At 41.9% G+C, this 21,722-nt stretch overlaps 1 protein-coding gene across 2 annotated transcripts; it reads right to left on the bottom strand.

Annotated features, from left to right (window-relative positions):
* Positions 1–17: 17 nt before the first annotated feature.
* On the bottom strand, positions 18–16,594 carry LOC117544841 (hyaluronan-binding protein 2-like). Of its 2 annotated transcripts, none has more exons than XM_034214314.1 (13): positions 16,491–16,594; positions 16,383–16,395; positions 15,757–15,846; positions 15,552–15,662; positions 15,245–15,367; positions 15,016–15,132; positions 14,635–14,803; positions 14,154–14,248; positions 4,006–4,234; positions 1,198–1,340; positions 986–1,123; positions 483–625; positions 18–221 (listed from the first exon to the last, which is right to left on the bottom strand). In XM_034214314.1, exons 1-13 carry the CDS (start codon positions 16,584–16,586, stop codon positions 66–68), a joined length of 1,623 nt encoding a protein of 540 aa, XP_034070205.1. In that variant the 5' UTR covers positions 16,587–16,594; the 3' UTR covers positions 18–65. The 2 variants fall into 2 exon arrangements, with proteins under 2 accessions (XP_034070205.1, XP_034070206.1); XM_034214315.1 differs by having other exon boundaries at positions 15,757–15,843.
* Positions 16,595–21,722: the final 5,128 nt, after the last annotated feature.

The following is a 21,722-nucleotide window of genomic DNA, read 5'->3' as shown; positions in this document are numbered from 1 at the left end:
TTCCAAAAGAACAAATCTTAGAGCCAATGGCAAACACCACAGTATTTATTGAACTGTTATAGTCATCATTTCATGTTGTTTTTGATCCAGTCGGTAAATGCGTGGACGCTGGCGTAGACACCAGGCTTGTTTTTCTCGGCACAGCCCACACCCCAGCTCACCACACCGCTGATGTACTGTGTGCCATTTTTCTCACACACCAAGGGTCCGCCTGAGTCGCCCTGTAGAGGTAAAAACAGCAAATTGAGAATATTTTCTGAAGAAGGCCACAGAGGAAAGGATCCATGCATCCGACACAAGTTTAATATGACTGATGCCAATAAAGGTATATCTAATTATGTTACCTTCAAGTATGGATGATTTGTCGCTCCTTTTTAAGACATTTTAGATGTAATACCTATAGCTTTGTAGGTAGCTATCTCTTTCATGAGCACCTTGCATGCATTGACACCTTGATACTTCACATTTATAAACATACACACCTGACAGGAGTCGATGCCGCCCTGCAGAGTGCCTGCACAGAACATGCTGCTGTCCAAAACATTTCTGAAGTCATCAAGATTTTTGCATTTCTCATCTGAGATCAGGAGAACACGAGCGTTCAACAGCTGGCTGCTTATCTTCTCTAAAAGGGGAGATTAAAGTTAATTTAAATGACAGCGGGAAACAAACAGGCACAGAACTAAAGTACCTTTTCTCAATGAAGACAGTGTGAAAAGCACTGGTATTAAAATGATTTTTGAAATGTTAGTTTCAGCCTATAATTTAAAAAGGGTCTAATAATTGTCGTTATCCTGTTGCATTATGGAAAATGTTGGACTCATTTGTCTTAAAGTGTATTCTAAACTAGAGACTAGAAGTATCAGTTTTGACCATTGTGTTCTTGCAAGTCCCTTAACTTTATGGATATGCAATACTCGAGTATAATTGTACCAAATAATCTGTTTATCTAACATTAAAGGACTTCTTATAAAGAGTTTATTACTGGTTTCAGTGGCTCCCCATCCAGATATCACACACTCCTTTCCAGCCGGGAAGGCCTGGTCCGGTAAACACACCGCTTTCACAAAGAGGGTTTCCTTTGCACAGTAAGGGCTGTCCGTAACTTGGAGCTTCAGCAGAGCTACACAGGAAATAAGTATATACATTAACATATGCACATTAGAAAAACTACTATATTTGATATGTGTTACAAACCAATGTCGTTGTATAGAGCTTGGGGAGTGGACCTGTAGTTCCCATGAACAATGGTTTGTATAACTGGGATGGTCTGGTCCATGTCCTCCTGTTTGTTTATGTTCACTCCTCCCATCACCACTTGGTAATCCAAATTAGATTCACTGAAAAAATAAATCAATATATAAGTAAGCTTGTAGAAGACATTGTGTTGGGAAAATACTGAATGTACTCTTCCAATATCAGAGTAGTACATGATAACAAAGGCCCTACGTAGCTGTGTACGTGACAGGATGTATGATTAAGAGCGTCAGGACACACTGTTTTAGGCATTTGATAGCTATGTGTTACGGTGGGTGAAGCAAGCAGGACCCAAATGCAAAACTAGGGCCACCAGGGTGGGTGGAGGGCGGTCTGGAGGACGGGTTTTGGGCTGACAGCCCAGGAGCACAGCGGAGGACCCGGAAGGGATCTCGGGCGGACGGCCCGGGGGCAAGGCAGAGTCCAAGGTGGGGAACTCGGGCGGACGGCCCGGGGGCAAGGCAGAGTCCATGGTGGGGAACTCGGGCGGACGGCCCGGAGGCAAGGCAGAGTCCATGGTGGGGGTCTCGGGCGGACGGCCCGGGGGCAAGGCAGAGTCCATGGTGGGGGTCTTGGGCGGACGGCCCGGGGGCAAGGCAGAGACCATGGAGGGGCGAAGGCCACAGCGGGCGAACTCATGGGGCCAAGCATGAGGGTGAAGGCAGCGGCAGGAAGAGTCAGGGACTAGAGAAGGGACTTGAGATGGAACTCGAGAGGTGACTCGAGAGGGAGCTGGAGGGGTGACTTGAGAGGGGACTCGAGAGGGAACTCGAGAGGACACTCGAGAGGAGACTTGAGAGGAGACTTGAGAGGGATCTCGAGAGGGAACTTGAACGGAGACTCGAGAGGAAACTTGAGAGGGAACTCGAGAGGTGACTTGAGAAGGAACTCGATAGGGAACTCGAGAGGAGACTCGAGAGAGGGCTAGAGAGGGAACTTGAGAGGTGACTTGAGAGGTAACTCGAGAAGAGACTTGAGAGGGGACCTGAGAGGAGACCTGAGAGGGAACTTGTGTCGGTCGGTACGCCGACAGGACACGGGGAGCTGGCGTCGGCTGGAGAGCCAACAGGAGATGAGGTGCTGGAGTCGGCCGGTACGCCGACAGGCCTCGGGAGCTGGCGTTGGCCGGTACGCCAACAGGAGACGAGGTGCTGGAGTCGGCCGGTACGCCGACAGGACACGGGGAGCTGGCGTCGGCCGGAGAGCCAACAGGCGACGAGGAGCCGGGGTCGGGACCATGGCTGCTGGGCCCGGTACTTGAGCCGGAACCATGGCTGGAAGTGGAGCCGGAACCACGGCTGTATGGGCCGGTTCTGGAGCAGGGACCATGGCTGTGGGAACCGGAACTGAAGCCTGGATCATGGCTGTGTGGGCCGGTTTTGGAGCCGGAAACATGGCTGTAAGGTCCGGTTCTGGAGCAGGGACCATGGCTGCTGGGGCCGGCACTGGAGCCGGAACCATGGCTGCTGGGCAAGGAACCGGAACACGGAACCATGGCTGTGTGGGATGGTACTGGAGCACGGTACCATGGCTGTGTGAGCCGGCACTGGAGCACGGAACCATGGGTGCTGGGGCCGGAACCATGGCCGCTGGGGCCAGAACTGGGGCTGGAACCATGGTTCTTGGGGCTCGGGCTGCTAGCCTGGACTTGCGACTCCTTCTCTTAGGAGCCTTTTGGAGGCTCCGTGGACCTCCGAAAGCCAGACGAGCTCCCGAGAACGGCTCCTGGACAGGAGCAGGACATGGAGAAGAAGCAGGGGTTGACTCCGGACGGAACACACCGAGACGTTTGTAGTCAGCAGGCTAGAAATCACACACCCAGAGGAAGTTCAAAATCCAGCCAGGTAAGAATTTCACCAAGCCTGGTTTCTCCATAGCCAACCGGTGCGCCTCTACCAGAGCGGCCTCCTTCTGCAGAACACTGAACGCTCCCTTCCACCAATCATAGCAGCAAGCCAAATAAAAGGACAAATGTTGTAATTCCACCTCAAATGGATGCTGATGCTGCCGGGTCCATTTCTTGGTTGGTTCGTACTGTTACGGTGGGTGAAGCAAGCAGGACCCAAATGCAGATTACACTGATATTGCCTTTATTTCAAGGATAAAATAATAACTTGGACAAAACAGAACACTCACCGGTGAACTCAGTCACAAACAAAAGACGAACCAACACTGAACACAGGAAGAGACAAGACTAAATACAGGGAGGGGTAATCACAAGACGAGAAACAGCCGGGCAGGGGAGGAGAAACACAAGGGCCACAGGTGAACACAATCAGACAACTAGACACACCAGGGAAACTAACAACAGGAGGAAAAACACAGGGAAAAGGACCAGACAATATACCAAGAGGAAAACACCCATAACCAGACATACAAAACTACAACCGTGACATAACATGAGAATCCTGACACTATGTGACAACGATTAACATGATGATTCAGCCTCTATGGAGATAGAGCATGAACATTTCTGACGTAGGTCTCAGCTGATCTAAACTAAACATTGAATACAGCTTTGAACCGGTATTCCTGCATCTTGTGACTGTGTAACTCCCTCTCTTGTATATAAGCTTGTGAAGGACACTGTTCAGGAACTAGTTGTACCAAATGCTCTGTATGTGATGACTACTTCCATTCTTGCAAGGATAATAAATACATGTATCCTGATATTGAAGCTCAAGCCGGTGACGAGTGATATTTTTCTAACACATTGGAAATAGCAAACAAATGAAATGTCAAACCCACATGCAGTGTGCAGCAGTGAGCACCCAGCAGGAAGAGAGGAGGATCCCACCACAATAGTGTCTGAACTCAGCGGTGGAGCCTTTCTGTTTGATCTGCACCGACGCCTGCCAGGGGTGGGCACCCGGGAAGGCCTTTTTACCCCCAAAAATTCTGCTATTGCGAACAGGCGGGGATTTCCCACACTGAGAGAACTGGGCAGAGCCTGGAACTGGTGTGGGTGGAGCAGTGTCTGAGAGGGACATCAGAGAAGAGTGAGCACGGTACAGGAAGACAGGACATACTGTATATGCTGTGTGTGTGTGTGTGTGTGTGTGTGTGTGTGTGTGTGTGTGTGTGTGTGTGTGTGTGTGTGTGTGTGTGTGTTCTTTCTTGATCTGCGGGACCAGCGTTGCAGTCAGGAAGAAAAGCAAAGTGGATTTTCGAAATCCCGTTTGTGTCCCCCCACTTTACAAATATGTTTATTATAATTTTTTAACGGAAGCCGTCATCGCCACGGAGAAGCACACAGCCTCTGTGAGCGAGCGAAACAGAGAGAGAGATAGAGAGCACACCTTTATCTATTTAATATAGGTGTAACAAATAAAGTAAGAAATCCTTCCAATGTGTACTATATTGTATTTAAAAGGGGAGTGATTAGTAAAATATGGATAAATAAAAAATAAAGAATGCAGACTAGGTAACATAAGATAGCTCAATAACAGCTCGCTTTCATATGAGTGTTGAGAGCTGTATCATGAATTCATTTTGTGCTCAATTGATGCAAAGCTCAGATTGATGCATTTCACTTCAACATTTAAAAAAAAATCTGCCCGGGGCTGCATGCCCCCGGACCCCCCTAGAGGATGTGAGGTCCATTCCCAAATAAAGCAGGTTAAAATAATTAAATTGCATATATGTTCTTTTAGTAAACACTGAAAACGGGTCCCACACACCCAAACAGCACACAAAGGTTAAAGGTAAGCATATAATAATGATAACATGTGCTAAATATATAAACTGCAAAAAACAAAAAAAAGTAACCCCCCGACTTGTTTTATTTTTTGAAAATAGCTCTCATCCTAAAAAAGGTTGGCGACCCCTGATTTAGAGTCACTGTGTGCCTATTGATTTTAACACGATCCGTATATCCATCATTTCCTGGTCTTCTCTAAAGAAGAGGGACCAATGAAAACGTTGTAATTTTGCCGTTGTTCAGCATCGAAACATTCATTAGCTAACAATGACAATAACGTTCTATTAATATAAAGTGAGGTCAGTTACTCTTTAAAACCAACCTGATCTCACCAGAATGCGTGACTCCACCACGACTCCTTAAACAACTTCCAGGTTAAAGACACCTGTGAATAAATGTGTAGGGAAATGATGAATACACTAGATTTTCCAAAAAATATACAGAAATATACACTACAGTGACATCTGGCGTCGTTTTTGTAAGAAATGTTCACTTCCGCATAAAAAAGCCTCGGCACGTGACCTCCCGCGTGTGACGTAACAAAGGGTAAACAAGGGGGAGAGCGGCCGGTGTAACGTATTAATAAACATGGATCCCAATGCTAGTTTCGACACAGAAGACACAGAAGAAGTTGAACATGAATATTCGAATGCATATGACGGACCACAACCTTATAATTATGAGCCTGCTAGGCGTCCAAGAGACCAGGAGCAACCAAGGATTAGAAGAAATAACGTCCATCGGAGAGAAATTGAGCTGTGGTGTGAGGAGAACCAGTGGAGAACTGGGCAGCTATCTTAGTGAGTGACCGGCGTTAGCTACAGAATGTTAGCTAACGTCACATCACAACATTGTGAAGTTAGCTATCATATATCAGGCTATAACTAAAGTAGCATTGATAATATAGTAACGTTCAGGCCCGGACTGGCCATCGGGAGGACCGGGAGGTTTCCCGATGGCCTGGCCTGTTAAGTGGCCTGCTGGCCTGAGGATTATTGTTTGTATGTATGTATAGTGAACGCAACGCTGCGTAAATGTGGGTCTTACTTATGGGGGTTATTCCCTATCTTTATTCAAGAGCGTGGTATTTAAATTTGAGAGCTACTTTATGTATTTATTTCCCTCAAACCCTGTCCTCGCACTCAAATAGTGCCTGCTTGCACTTAGATGTGCTCTGCTTGTGCTCAAACTGTACGCTTGCACTCAGATATATTGCTGTTTACAGATTTTTTCTGCTCTCAGATTTATTCTGTGCGCGCTCGAAACTTTTGTGCAACAATCCTGTCAAAATCCCTCAACCAATAGGAGGCCAGGTGTCCTTGCGGGTGCGTTCGCTTTACTTATTACAGCGTCCCGTAAGGGCGGTTACTCTTTGGTTTATAAACTCCCGCCCTCCACGGCTTTATAACATAACATGTACTTCACTTCGCTGTGCAACTTTTTTTTGTGGGGGGGGGGGGTAAGCACACTTAGTATATGTTTATAAAGTGGCAGTGCGCCAAGGTTACGCCGAGTGTCAATCTCTTTGAAATGGAACGAAACCACGGCAGACTATTCAAAACTGGACTCGAACGCCCCCCCAGAAATACACATGCTGGCTATTGTGTTTCGCAACCTGTTCTCTATGGCACGTCTCTACTGGGAATTGTAGTTTTAAAAATACGTTTTCCCCAAAATTAGAAGTTGACAGTATTAAACTGTGTACAGCCCTGGAGGTTTAGGCGATAGGAAACAAATTGGTGTGTACAAATTTAAAACATGTAATTACTAAATGGGGGGAAATCGCTTGTATCCATAATAGGCAGCATTAATACCCACATGACAGCTCATTGTTACTTTGTAATTCTACTCCACTACAATTCAGAGGTTAATCTGGTATTTTTACTCCACTACATTTATTTTAGTTACTTTGCAGATTCTGATTAATGATGTGAAATATAAACAATCCTTAAATCAGACTTTAGTTACACCTGAGTAAAATTCAGGGAAAGGTGATTGTTAAGTGCCAAAAATCAGGAGAGATATTTGATAGTTGGTGCTTGAGAAGACTAAACATTTATCTGCAGATCTCTATAAAGTATATTCATTAAATCGTTATTCTACTAATAGTTAATTAAAAACTGTATATAATTGCTATTTTGCACATCCCTTTCAAGATTTCAAGATTTTCAAAGATTTATTGACATATCATATACACAACTATGGTGTAGTTATGCAATGAATTAAAAAACTTGGCTTACAGATTCCTCAACAGTGCATTACAAGACATCTATCAATATGTGTGTATACCTCCACCATTAAACTGTCATATTCTGCACATTTCTTATTCTATCTACATACATAAGAGTATAATTAATGTGTATAATATCAGTTAAAATAAGTGCTTCAACATAGTTAACATTGCAGGAAACAATATATTAGACGTTAAGTACTTTGTCAGGCTTAATATTTATCTGTAGATCGATACCCCCAAAGCTTTTTTCTTATTTGAAAGAATACATTAACCTAAAGTATTCTTTAATGTGTTAATAAAGGTTAATTAGTTTGTCTGTTTTGCACATCCTCATATTAATATCTTTGTACATCGTGCACTAAACTGTTTTATTATCACTTACAGTGTCTTCTTGATGTTTTATATTCTATATTTCTATCATTGACCTTCTACTTTCCCCCTATGAAAGTATGTACTCTTAATATTTTTTTCATCAAATAACATTATTCAACAAAAATAACATTATTCAACAAAAATAATTCAATAACGTGCTTTAACCACTAGGAGGTGCACACAAGGTACACACAGCATACTAATAATAACTTTGTATTATTAGTGTAGGACACTTATGTATGTATAACATCTGAAGATATTTAGTTTTATTCATGTGTTTACATAATTTTACAGGATATTGCTATACTATTTCTCATGTTTTACTTCTACACATTAATATCTGATTTGTAAAACATCACAGACAGAAAGGTATATCCGTCATTTAATGGTAAGCTATTGAAATTGTGATTCCATAGATGTGTCTCCCATCACCCAAAGCCCGGGCTATTCTCTAAACTCAGTATTTACATTCTTATATTCAAAGAAAATCAGTAATATCTTTAAAAACGTGCATTGCGGCTAAAACATCCAATCAGCGAGCTGAGGATCTTTCCTACGTCTGTTTCCGGTATTGTTCCTGTAATGAGAGTTCACATTTATGCTACATTGAAGGGTGGAATTGACTACACATCTTCAGAAACATAATTTGCTTCAGATATAACTCATAGCAAATAAAGCATAAAAATACAAGTAATAAAAAGATAAAACGCTGGCATGTAATTTACGTTAGAATAAATAGAATGGTTTTGAATAATAGATGAGAGTAAAATCTACGTCACTTTACAGCCCTGCCCACTTTTGGGGAAACCAACGCTGTCATTTGAACGGCGTGGGAGAAAGTATGTTTCTAGATTAGAAGATAGCCTATGTAGAAAATAAACGTATTTGAGATACGTTCATAAACAGGGACGTACACAGACATTTGGAGGGGCTATTGCTCTAAACTGGAAAAAGGGCCTCCCCCCGAAAAAAACATAAGACCTTTTGAAAATTGTAATTTGTTTTTAATGTAAAAGAAACCAAACGATTATTACATCAACTAAATTGAACAGTGATTCACATCTCATAACAAAATAAGCTAAGGCGAGTACTTGCATTCGGTGACTTGATTTTAACAAATGTTGCGGTCCATAGGCCTATCTCATTAAAATATCTAATGTTAGTAACTATTAAAGATAAAATGGGGACAATTCTGTTCTAATGTAGTTTGACCATTGTAACTGCTGTGCAGACATACTGATACAATAGAGCCTCTAACTAATTACCTTAAATAAACTCACTAATTAATTAAACCAGTTCAATACGCATTATTCTTATTCTTATCATTCTTTATGAGCGCAGTAATGGTAAGGTATCTAATTACTTAGTTATTTAGTATTCCATAACTTAGTAACAGAGATGGTCAAACTGAAGTGGTAGAGACATGGCAGAAATCCTACAATGAAGCAGGACATTGAACTGTTCACCCGTGAGAGGGCGATCAAGAAAAGGGAGCGAGCGGCCCCGTTGAGGGAGTTTACTAGTGATGGGAATTCCGGCTCTTCTTGGTGAGCCGGATCATTTGGCTCGGCTCACCAAGAAGAGCCGGCTTTTTCGGCTCCCAAACGGCTCTTCAGTTTACCACATATTATACCTTTTAATTCAATCAAATGTAGCCCTATTTTGACTAATGATTTATATATGTACACATATATCACTTAAATTATTCAATACATCCTTTGTACTGAAGTATTCTAAAGTAAAAATTACATGTTTAATATAAATGATTTGCTGTGGCCAATTGTTTTCATTGCATTTACAGACCCGTGTAACTCTCTGATACCACCCAATGAATGCATTGACTTGCTTGTAGAACCACGCTACACAAAACAGATAGCAATACAGTGGCGGCTGGTGGAAAATATTTTTGGTGGGGCTGTTGATATAGTGAGTAAAACATTATTTTTTTTGGGAGAAATTACCCCTTAAATTAGGACTTCTGGTGATGTAATGGCGCGTTTCCAGTGCAGCGCGGAGCTCGCTTTAATGCTGCGTTCAGACCGGACGCGATGCGAATATTCACTTCGCTCTAAACGCTCCCATCGCATCGCTCTAGTCGCTCGAGTTTCACCGCGGCTGCCAGCTGTGTTTACTCGCATCATTCAAACAAGACGCGCTGGCTCGGGAGCTACAACTACAACAAAATGAACATATTTTACCGTGATTAAATTGTAATACACGTTTCTAAATGATGCCGAATTAACAACATACTGATACCGGTTAGTAAAAACCATGAATTAATGCTTTGACAAGTCTGCAGACAGACGGCAGGCGAAAAACCTTTTAGAATGCTTGTTTTCTGAATGGAGCTTGGCTAAGCTAACGTTATATATGCTCCGACCGTCCACACTCACAACAACGGCCTATACAGACATAAATAAACCAGCGACTGTATTCTCCATGACACAGACAGTCTGTGGTTTGTACTTGTTTAACTTTTGTCTAGCATGGGAAACAAAAGATAGCATTTCCTTGTTTGGGTGCGGACCGAGGTCCGGCGACTCGACCTGCACACCATTCTCATCCAACTACTGCTGCGTCACCTTGGTCACTCACGTCACGAGTCTAAAAAGCAACTCACGTCAACGCACGTAAGCAACATGGGCGCCAACGTGAGCGCCCTCTTGACCAAAATATTTGACGGCGCTGATTGGCTGAAATTATGTTTCGGCGGCACAGTTTACTATTGAGACTTTTGTAACGTGCTGGTTGCTGCTGTTTGGCTCGGGGGCTCCGCCCGGTAATGATAAACTAATGCCATGGGCAAGGCCAGGCAGGAAACATGTGACTTATCAGTAACTTTAGACATCGTAACACAATTTTAAACGAGATTTTATTGTAGATTATACATTTTACTGATACCAATTGTATGATATTTATCTTGTTCATTAAAAATAAAAATATAAAATATATATTTTTTTAAAATATATATTTTTTTATTTAATATTTTTTTTAATATTTTTTTTTGTATGTGGGAAGAGGTGGGGCGGCGCCCCTAGCGCCCCACCGGCCGCCACTGTAGCAATACCTATAAACACTATTTAAAAAAAGGGGCTACTGTATCGACCTATATAAACTATATAAATATAGTTTTAAAAAAAAATACCAAACAGATCCTGCATTTTAGCCATGCCTCATTTCGCTCTATTTCCTCTTTCCAGCGCTGTTTTTGCAGGGGGCTGATTCTGTGTTGCTGCAGCTGACCACGCCCCCTGCAGGAGAGGGGAGCGTGCTTTAGATCAGCTGCTGGGCTGTCAGAAGAGGGGGAGAAAAAGAGATCTCCGTCCTCCGTGTTTTATTCTTATAAAAGTAAGAAGAGAAGTAATGGGGCAGAAACCCTCCTTTTTACGCAGCGGTCCAGACATAGACATCAAACGGCGACACATATTCAGTGTGCAGTTACTTTGGCATTAGGGCAGGGATATCTAGATACTTTCCAAGGTTTGACATAATGAATTGTGCTACTTTTAAAGCAAGCAACGATGTTTTCAAATCTGTAATCAAAAAGCTCCTCAAAAACACTATCGAAGCAGTTCCTGCCGTTGCTACGTTAGTTAAAACAGTAACAACGGACTATTTTTCTTAGCGGATGCATGTCAATTTAAATCAATACATAAAACTATTTTTTAAATCAATAAAATCATTTTCTAAATCCATAAAAGCATTTCAATTAATATTGGGAGTCATGTCGTTACTTTGTTGAGAATGTGGCCATGTAATAAGCGGGATAATGTGCACATTGCACAATGTGCCTTCATGCCGATCTCTCCGCAAAAAAAAAAAAAAAAAAAACGGCTCGGAGAGCCGGCTCCCGTCGTTCACTTAAAAGAGCCGGCTCTTTGAGCCGGCTCGTTCGCGACCGACACATCACTAGAGTTTACAGATGAAGACACAGAAAGACAGAAGCACAATAACAACAAGTAGGCGCTATATTTAGGTGTTTTTTTGTAAATAACCGACGGTATCAAGAGGAAGTTAAGTCCCCAGGGTTGTCCCTTATACCCTAACTGCCATGAGTCAACTCAAAATCAAGTTTCCAAAATCCGACACTGAGTGTGTGTTTCCCGCAGCGAGACGCTACGATACTAATTGTGGGCTTATCATGTTGATTCGGCCACAACAGAAAAAAGACAAACAAACTCTCGCTCTCCAGAGGGGCAGGTCAGCCAAAAAGGCCAAACGGGCCGTTGCCCGGGCAACATTAGCCCGTACCTGTGCATGTCCCTGTTCATAAAGAACGTAACATGAGAGAAAATACGTTTGTAGCTAAACGTAATTGAGAATGCAGTTTAGTTCTGTGGGAACGTAATTTTTAGGAGACAGGGTTGCCATAATACATTCTGACGAAAAATACAAATTATTACGAATACAAATAAAATAAAAGAAGCCTCCCGTGAGTTACTACAAGCTATAAAGTAGATTTAAAAAACATTTTATAGAATAAAAGCTCACTGTTGGACGTTGTAGAAATGCGTGTGTGCACCACAACAAAGGAGCCTCATTCACTTTACATTGGGGTTGTTTGCGTGGTGCAGACATGTAAATGTAGCAAAGTTCGTGACTCCACCACGCAATGCGGTGTTAAGGAGTCGTGGTGGAGTCACGCATTCTGGTGAGATCAGGTTGTTTAAAACAGTTGGTAGGCTAGTTATGGGCAGTGGTGTAGTGGGGATTTTTTTACTGGATGGACGGGGCGGAGGGAGACACTATGGGCGCGCTCGTGAACTGTCAACGGGGGCTGGGGGGTTACCTCTGTGTTGCCAGCTCAACATGATGCCTTTAACAATATAATAATAAAGGGCGGTGCCGGCCGTCAGCGAACCGATCCGGCCTTTCTGCACGACTGTCACTCAAATGCAGGACATAGTCTCAATTTGTGGGACGCGGGACAATTAATAACTAGAGAATGCAATTCCTGAAGAAATTGCTAGTGGGAATGCTTTATGCTGAAAAGCTGACGCTAAACTGCTATGCTGAAATGTAATGTGTAAGAAGAAAGTGAAGAATTTAGATTGAAATGATACATGAACACTGTGGGCTTGAATGTGTGATGAGAGAAGAAAAGAAAGTAAAAAGGCTTGTAAAAGCAGCAGAATATTTGAACTGCAAACTTTTGAACTAACTTGATGGCGAATGATCTGTCGCCATGGCAACAACATTTGATGACACCCCATAATACGCTTAGATGCGTTGATGGCTGCATCGTTACCAAACCTGTGAAGTTTTGGGACGTTTGGAGCAGTTTCACTGAAGTTATGAGAAAGCCGTGTTTCATGGCATTGTGTTGCCATGGCAACCCAGGGTCTGTTGAGGATATCTATGAATGTGAGGAAGTCCTGTTCAGTGTGGTGCCAGAGGCTGATGATGTCATCCAGGTACCGGAAATACAGGAGGGGTTTGAGGGGGAGTTTATTGAAGGCCGTTTCCTCCCAATGGGCCAGGTAAATGTCCGCGTAGGCTGGAGCATATTTCCGGCCCATCACACAACCACACAGCTGGAGGTAGTGGTTATTGTTAAAAATGAAGTCATTTCGGGTTAGGGTTAGGTGGAGCAACTGAATGATTTGACTGTCGGGTCTGGATGGGTCTGGGTTTTTATTGAAGGAATGCTGGATGGCGTCGAGGCCAAGTGGGGTTTCAATATTGGTGTAGAGTGAGTCTATATCTATGGAAAAAATTAGAGTATGGCTGGGTACTTTGAGATTTTTTATTTTGCTAACAAAGTCGTAGGTGTTATAAGGTAACTGGGATGAAGTTTAGAAAGGGGATTAATAAAATGATCTATGTATTCTGTTATATTGTAGGATTCTGAGCCACAGTCGCTGATGATGGGGCGGCCGACCGGAACCACAGAGCGGACCGCCCAAACCGCCACAGGCTTGTGGATCTTGGGGAGCAGGTAGAAGAGGCAGGGCCTGGGCTCCTCCGGACCGTCCAGATATTGTTTTTTGTTTATGATTTTGTTGGTGCAAAGTGTTGCTGTAATGTCCCTAACTAGTGTTTGTGTTTCTAATTGAAGTGGGTGCATCAGTAATCTGTAGTATGTGTTGTCATTTAACTGCCTATGTGCTTCTAATATATAATTGTACCTATCCTGTATGACTATTTGACCCCCCTTATCTGCAGGTGTGATGACTATGTGTTGGCTGTTACCTAATGTTCTAATAATTTGTTGTTGTTCCTGGCTAATGTTGTGTGTGCTATGTGGAAGGGGGCGCCAATGTGTGAGTGCTGGTAGATTTGTATTGATTAGTTGTGTTATTTCAGGTGTTGATGTCTTCCTGGTCGAATGTACTTATTGTAAGTCGCTTTGGATAAAAGCGTCAGCTAAATGCAATGTAATGTAATGATGTGGCCGTGTGTGGTTTCCAGCTAGACGGTCCGACTTGGTTAGGGTTAGGGTTAGGCATGTGTTGGTTATGGTTATGGTTAGGATAAGTCTTCAGGAAATGCATGTAAGTCAATGTAATGTCCCCTGAGGTGTGTATGTGTGTGTGTGTGTGTGTGTGTGTGTGTGTGTGTGTGTGTGTGTGTGTGTGTGTGTGTGATTACCTCCATCAGAACACTTCTTGACATTGCAGTACTCCCACTGCAGTTTACTACCCTGTTTAGTAAAACACCAAGGCTTGTCATCCCCATCTGGGTTCCTTAAATATAGAATAAATAATAATTACTGTTCAAAAAGTGATACTGTTAATTTTATTAGTTTACATCCTTTTACAAAAAAAGTATATTTGAAGAGATATTTGAATAGTATTGAAGTACTGATGGTACATTTAAAATGTATTACATGACAAGATTATATGGAGTTTTAGATTCTGAAATAAAAAATATATAATCTAAAGCTATGGGTGATGAATTAGAAAGTTTTGGATTTAGAATTAACATTATATATTAACTGACAATGTCCAATTTTTCTGCTTACTGTAAATAGAATAATTATTTCCCAGATGCCATATTTAAATACATGCTACAACTACTGTATTATTATATATGTCACATTCTTTTTTTATGTAGATTAATTTGACTATACCTGCAGTGGTTGTTCTGTTCCAGTCCAGTAAAGTCTGAGTACATGGTAAAAGGATCTTCCCCGTTTGAAACAATGAAATAGGAATGCCAGTCCAGACACTCCTGCCCATCTGCCATGCTGACGACTCCCCTGTATGTCTCTCCATTTCCCTCATAACAATCAGTCGAAGCTACACAAGAAGATTGGGTGGTAAAAAAATGTAAAGAAAGCTCCAACTCTCACATACAATTACACTAGAATATTTGTGTCAAAAACACAAATACAGTCTTTAAAAAGTACAATGTATAACACAAACTATAGAAAAGGACAAAGTTGTGGTAAAAGATAGTAATAACGTTATGTTTTTTTTTTAAAAGTATTTTTTCTTTTAAAAGTCTTTACCAATTTCACAGAACCTCCCAGTATATCCATCGGGACAGAAGCAGCGTAAGCGGCGGTTCCCTTTTCTGCAAGATCCTCCATTCTGGCACGGATTGGGTTCACAGACAGAACTTGGCACTGATACAGACACAAACAATGTAATGGTTCGCAAAAGCAACCCTAATGTAGCTTAAACAATGTAGCTAAACTAAAATTACATTTAGTGAAAGATGGGCTTTGGGATACTCACATAAATTGCAGTTGGTACCGTGGTAGGGAGGTCTGCACTTGCACTCATAATACGGGTGATTCTTTACATTCAGGACACAGTTACCACCACGACCACATCTGACGTTCTCACAAACATTTCTCACTATATATACAAAAAAAAGTAAACAAAGGTATAGATTAGCCATATGTGAACGTCATGCATAAACATTGAGATATTGCTGAAAGCTTTAAAGTCCATGAAAGAGACTACTGTACGTTTTATAGCCCATCAAAATGGATTGACACACCTGATAGCTGATACCATCAGAATAGTAAAAAATCCCCACCTTTTTGACACCTGTTCCCTATGTAAGGCTCAGGACAGTAGCATTTGAACTCTGTATCAGATGTACTTTGGCACGAGCCAGCATTGTTGCAAGGGTTTGGATCACAACTATCTGGAAATGGAAGGATAAAGAATGAGTTATTGAGTTTAGAGGTAAGATGGAGACACATGTGCAATTGGTAATGTATTTTTTCAGGGCCGCTTACTGGACTCCTCCATTAGGTCAAACAACCAGTCGCCTTCATCAAAAGTGTTGGGGGAGTCGGTGGTGTAGTCATATCCATAGTCCACGTCTGCTAAGGACACAGAGCTGATTAAACACTGGGGTGTCGCAACAAAATGAACATACTTTTATCTAAATAAATCTATTAAATTAAAGCAGAGAAAACCTTTGATATCCATTTTTCAGAGAAAATAAATAAATACAAATCTAGCAATTTCTGGATTGGGCTGGAGCACTTAAGAGTGAAGTCGTTAAAGCAAATTGATGGAAATATAACACACATATATAACTGAATACTTAAAACAAGACAGTATACCAGTGAATACTGCGGTTGAATAACATTATTATGAATAGTACTTTTAATGCACTTAACTGTGTTAAAACCACACCATTATGTGTCATCTGAAGATGTTTTGATATTCTTTATATCAAAAAAGGAAGACACAATAAAATATAAACCATATAGCTTTTTTTTTTTTAAAAAGGCATAAAACATAACCATTTTATCTTCAATCACAACTGGCGGCTAAGTGTAATATAGAAATCAGTATGCATCACAGATACAAAGAGTAAATGTGTCACCGCATCAACTGTAGAAAAGATTCTTACACATGTCATCAAGCTGGAATGACAAAAGCACAGGAGAGAAGAGATCAGCACATTTCCTTGTCCTTCAAAATGAAATAATCCTCTTTATGAAGATATTGAGAAACTTACCGTTATGGCATGTTGTCCGTGAACACTCAGTGCACTTAGGCATATGAGCAGGGCCCCTGCAGTCAGCATGGTGCTGTGTTTAACTCTCAGAGCCATGAAGAAGACTGAGGATCGAGAGCATTATCTAGACTTTAATCCTAAAACCCTTGTTATCCAACTCATCCCACACACTGGTCAATATTTAGCCAGCTGCGTCGATTATGTCGAAATTGCTGGCTTGTCGTCTTACATGCCTATATTTGCACGGCAACTTTAAACTCTTTGTCAGCAAATTACCCTTTATGACCAATCAGAATTAAACTCAGCAGTAAGTATTTAAAATGTATTTTTTGTCTGTATAGGTAGAAGTCTTTTACTGGTATCTATGGCATTGATTTATAATACCTTACAGTATGTTAGTCGTTGGAGCAACTTAAAGATTTAAGAAACATTTTAGCTTATGAAATGAATTACATTTCCCGAAATATTTACAGCTAAGGAGCATGGTCGAGTCAGGAGAGATTGAGATTTCTTAATTTCTCCTAGCATAATGCATTCTGCATTCAATACATGTTTTTTGAATGACCAAACAAACATGTTGATAAAACAGTACATGAGTCAGTAATGTGGCAGCATGTCTTTCCGCAGCCGTCGCCCCAGCTAACAACACCGACCACATAGTGAGTCCCATCATGCTCACACACCAGAGGGCCCCCCGATATATAAAAGGTTATATCTTTGTTTGTTTAAGGCTAGACGACTTTCTGAACCTTATGCAAGAACAACATGTTCTCCTCCCTGTCATATGTGGATAGGGGAGGCAGGGGTGCCGCCAGGGATTTTGGGCCCCATGAACATATATCACATTGGGCCCCACCACCAGGCACAGGCCACTTTGTTTATAAATTACCTCGAGGGCCGTACCAAATGGTCTAGCGGTCCGTATACGGCCCGGGGGCCGGAGGTTCCCCACCCCTGCTTTAATATAATAACATTAGTATTAAATATCATAACCAAAATGTCTGTGATTAACATTTTGTTTACAGACTGATCACTCAACGCTTCAAACTGTCCATCATCCAAATAGACTAAAAGCAGTTTTTTGTTTTATGTAGATCATTGGCTATGTGGGAAAATACTGTGTTTGAAATGTATAATTAAAATTAGATGTTAGCTTTTTGTTATGATATATATATATATATATATTTTTTTTTTGTATTCCAGTCTCCCTTCAAATATTTTAAGCGGCATGTCAATCAACACAATGCTGCTCACCTCCTTCAGTTGGGAGAAAAGCTGGTTCAGGTTTAGCATTATGGGGGGACAGGGCTGCTGAGCCTAAAGATGGATCTGTTGGTCCTGGCATCAGGGGGAGGGACAACTGATTTAGTATGAATAGGCGCTAAAAATGTGCCTGCATTTATTAAAGGTAGGTAAGAATGGAGAAACCAGCTCGAGTGCGCTAGAATCTGAAAGTACACAACCAAAAAAATCTGCCCCTTCCTTCAGACTTCCTTACAGAGCCCCTCCTCCAACACACACAAACGTGCACATGACCAATGAGGGCACGAGATGTGTGCACAGTTGGAAGACTGACAGGCAGGTAGGCCATCCAGTCATTTTAGCCGGGCCGGCTCAGATGATTGGTCGTGCTTTTTACAGCGCCACGGCTTCCACAGATGACATTTTTGTATGTATTTATTGTCAAAGCATTTAATATTCATTGCTATCGGGATGTTAAGAGCATTCCATGGAATATAACCTTTAAATGTCAGCTAAAAGAGCAGTGAAATGAAAAACCTCTGAATTGTAAAAATAAAATAAAAAACATTAGCTAACAGACTAATTTCCACCACTCATGGACCACACCTTTTCTTGTGAAAAACTGGGTGACATACTGTTGTACTTTAGTCCCTCTCTCTTGTCTTTCTCTCCTTTCTCTTCTTTTCTTAGAACCTGACTTTTTGAGTCGTTGAGACATGGTACAACACACGTACGTAGGCTAAGTACTAGCATGATGCATCCCTCCTCACATGCTTTCACTGCAAGTGCCGGTGTCGAACCGCATTTGGAGGCGAGACCAAACCATTACATGTAAATAGAAGGGGGTGTACAGAGGCTTTGGGTAATTAACTTTTAGAAGAAAATAAGTTAAATGAATCGTAAGGTTAGTGAGTACTTTATCAATATAACGTTCTATTCATGTTAATTATTGAGAATTGATTACATGTTACTTACATTTTTTTCCTTAATGTTCTAAACATTTTGAGGCCCCCGTCAGTCACGGGCCCTTAGAATCGTCCTAACTTTTCACCCCCTTACGCGGACCCTGAGGGGAGGTAACAATTCATGGATACAATAAGGTCATTCCTGGGCCCCGTCTCAGGTCGGTTAAATTAAATCCTTGCTTCCCTCACTTGCGTCGTTTCCCTGCGTCTAGTCTCTCCCACCAGGGAAGCATGTAGGGACGCAAGAGCCTCATCCCAATACCCCTCATCGACTCCTCCTTTCCCTAACTCGCGGCCCTTCCTTGCATCTAAGGCCCCGTCTCAGGTCGGTTAAATTAAATCCTTGCTTCCCTCACTTGCGTCGTTTCCCTGCGTCTAGTCCCTCCCACCAGGGAAGCATGGAGAGACGCAAGGAAACCACGAGAAGCAGGGAAATTAGTTTTAAGAGCAATGGGACGTCCTTTCCTCCGGAGCGTCACGTGAAGCGACGTCCGTTTGTGATGACATCGCACAGCTGTTCGTCTGACAGCAGGCGTGTTTGAGACGCGTTGCGGCTCGCCCCGAAAGTAGACGAGAATAGCCGATCGCAGCCGTGGGAGGTCTCAAAAAGCTCGCCTGAAGTCGGACAGCTCCGAGTCGGCTTCTTCTTCTTCATCTTCTTCTTCGCCTTCTTCTTCTTCTTCTCTCGGTTTTTTGGCGGATTGCAAACAACTTTAAGGTGCATACCGCCACCTCCGGAGTCGGCTTGGCTCGGTTTGCATTTCTAAAGAATGCACACACGTGTTTAATCGTTAATTAATATCAGATATGTACTAAGTAAATACATTTGTTCCTGCTCAAGATTAGATTAAACTTTATTGTTATTGCACATATTACAGGTAGCCTACTGAGACAACGAAATGCAGTTTAGCTTCCAACCAGGAGTGCAACAAGCAGTAAAGTGAAAAGTAATGTACACAATCTACAGAATAAAATATAGAATGAATTGAATGATGAATAAACTGAGGGGTATGATGAATACACTAGATATACACAGCAGCCTGTGAGCAGTATGAACAGTGTGTATGAATATGCTAAGATATATAAAGTATGAAAACGGTAAGCAGTGCAAGTATAGTATAAAATATATGGATATTAATTTCATGATGATAAACATTGTGGAACAATGATGAAAAATGGGAATGGATGTGGCGACGTAAAACTGACACAAAACAACAACAAACTTTTGCCGAGCCAATTGGAGAGTTTCATCATCAGCACAGGGTAAAAACCACCAATGAGTGCTCAGCTCGAGATACCAGCGAGTCGTTTCCCATCAAGTATTTCGCTTCCGCAGCCCGTGGAGAGGAACTGCGCCGCCTCGCTCTCAAGGCTGCGGGCATCTTTGTCCCGCGAGATTTCAACGTCTCATGTAGGCGAGCCTCCAGAGCAAGTCGGACAAAATGACTAACCATCATGCAACGCACTAGCAAGACGTTGATCGCAACTGCGCAGGTCTGCGCAGGTCTCGCTTGTCTCAAACAAGCCTAGCAGCTCTGGGGCCTCATTTATAAAGGGATATACGCTCAAAAAATGGCGTACGCCAGTTTCTACGCAATGTTTGCGATTTATAAAATACTAACTTGACGGGAAAACGTGCGGTCCTCCACGCAAAGTCTGACCCATGCGTACGCACTAAGCACAACAACGGGAGAGACGAGAAACTGCGACACCGCGTTGGCAGAAGGAAGAATGGAGAGAAATATGTGGAAATAATACCATAAACAAAATGTTACCTCTCATTTATCATATGAAGAATTCATTTTCAAACATTGATTAAAGCCAATCTTAAAATGATTAAACAAACGCCTGTTTGAGACTCCTCAGTGCACACAAACACATAACTTGGAGAAATAAATACGGATATGTTATTTAAAACCACCTCCAATATGTTGTGTTAATCAGTGCTTGAATTGGAATGAAAAAGGTGCCAGTACTCTAAAATCAGCAACTTTTTCAAGTCAATTTTATATATACAGCCCACAAACAAGAATTTGGCTACTATAATGCTGGTGGGTTTGTCTCTTTACTACTGTATATTTTAGAAAGGTTCACTGTACTTAACATTTTTTATGATAGGCAGCGGATATGGCTAAAGCTCAGTAAGGTCAATATTAACTGAAAATATAGCAATCAAAGTCTAGATCTTCTGCTGAAGACACATGAAGCAGAGACCTTTCAGGTGAGAGCCCCTCTGGTGGTGTTCAACATTAATGACAAGGAAACAAAGCTCTGGTCAGAAGCATTTTTTATAAAAAGCTTTAACAAAATTAAGTATTTCTGTACATTTTGAATGCAATCTAACTTTCCAACTCAGAAAACGAAAAACGAAAAAGTGCCAAAAGTCTTCTCACATGGCTGAGCTGCTTTGCAATATACTTCACCACTGAAGAATACAAATATGTATAAAGTAAACTATGATGCAATCTAACTTTCCAACTCAGAAAAATGATAAAGAGCATGAACAAAGAACATGTAAAAACAAATGCAAAATTTGCACAATCTAAAATGAGAAACTGTAACTGCAAGTAACAAAGTCTGAGCCATGGTAAAGAGTTACATTGAACACCAAGCTGATCAGATAACTCCCTGGTTGGTCTGAAGTCCTTCTATCTCCAGGATCTGTACAAATCGGCACATTATGCCAAAAGTCTTCTCACTGGGTGAGCTGCTTTGCAATATACTTCACATTGTTAGAAAAGGCTCCAGAAGGCCTTGGGGACATCAGTATCAGGGGCTGGAGCTGGACAGGCTCTTTCATCAGCACTTCTCCTTCCCTTTGCCAGCCAGGACCTCACATACTGTTCCTACTGTTCCGGATTGAACTGTCCTAGTGATGGTCCATTACATTTAATGAAAACCAGGCTGGACAGTCGGCTGACAGAGAGAGCATTCCTTTTTGCAGTAAGGATATCGTTCATGCAGCTGAATGCCCGCTCACACTCACTAGTGGAGACAGCGATGGTTCGGACTGCTTTCAGTAGAG

This window comes from Gymnodraco acuticeps, unplaced genomic scaffold (assembly GCF_902827175.1).
Source record: "Gymnodraco acuticeps unplaced genomic scaffold, fGymAcu1.1, whole genome shotgun sequence".
NCBI classification, from domain to species: domain Eukaryota; kingdom Metazoa; phylum Chordata; class Actinopteri; order Perciformes; family Bathydraconidae; genus Gymnodraco; species Gymnodraco acuticeps.
This window is presented reverse-complemented; position numbering and strand designations above follow the sequence as displayed.

Coding starts and splice junctions, on each gene's coding strand:
- LOC117544841 (XM_034214314.1), bottom strand. CDS start 16,586: ATGGCTCTGAGAGTTAAACACAGCACCATGCTGACTGCAGGGGCCCTG. Junction 14,804..15,015: donor TGGGAGGTTCTGTGAAATTG/GTAAAGACTTTT, acceptor CTTCTTGTGTAG/CTTCGACTGATTGTTATGAG. Junction 1,341..4,005: donor CTCACTGCTGCACACTGCAT/GTGGGTTTGACA, acceptor TTATTTTTTCAG/TGAATCTAATTTGGATTACC.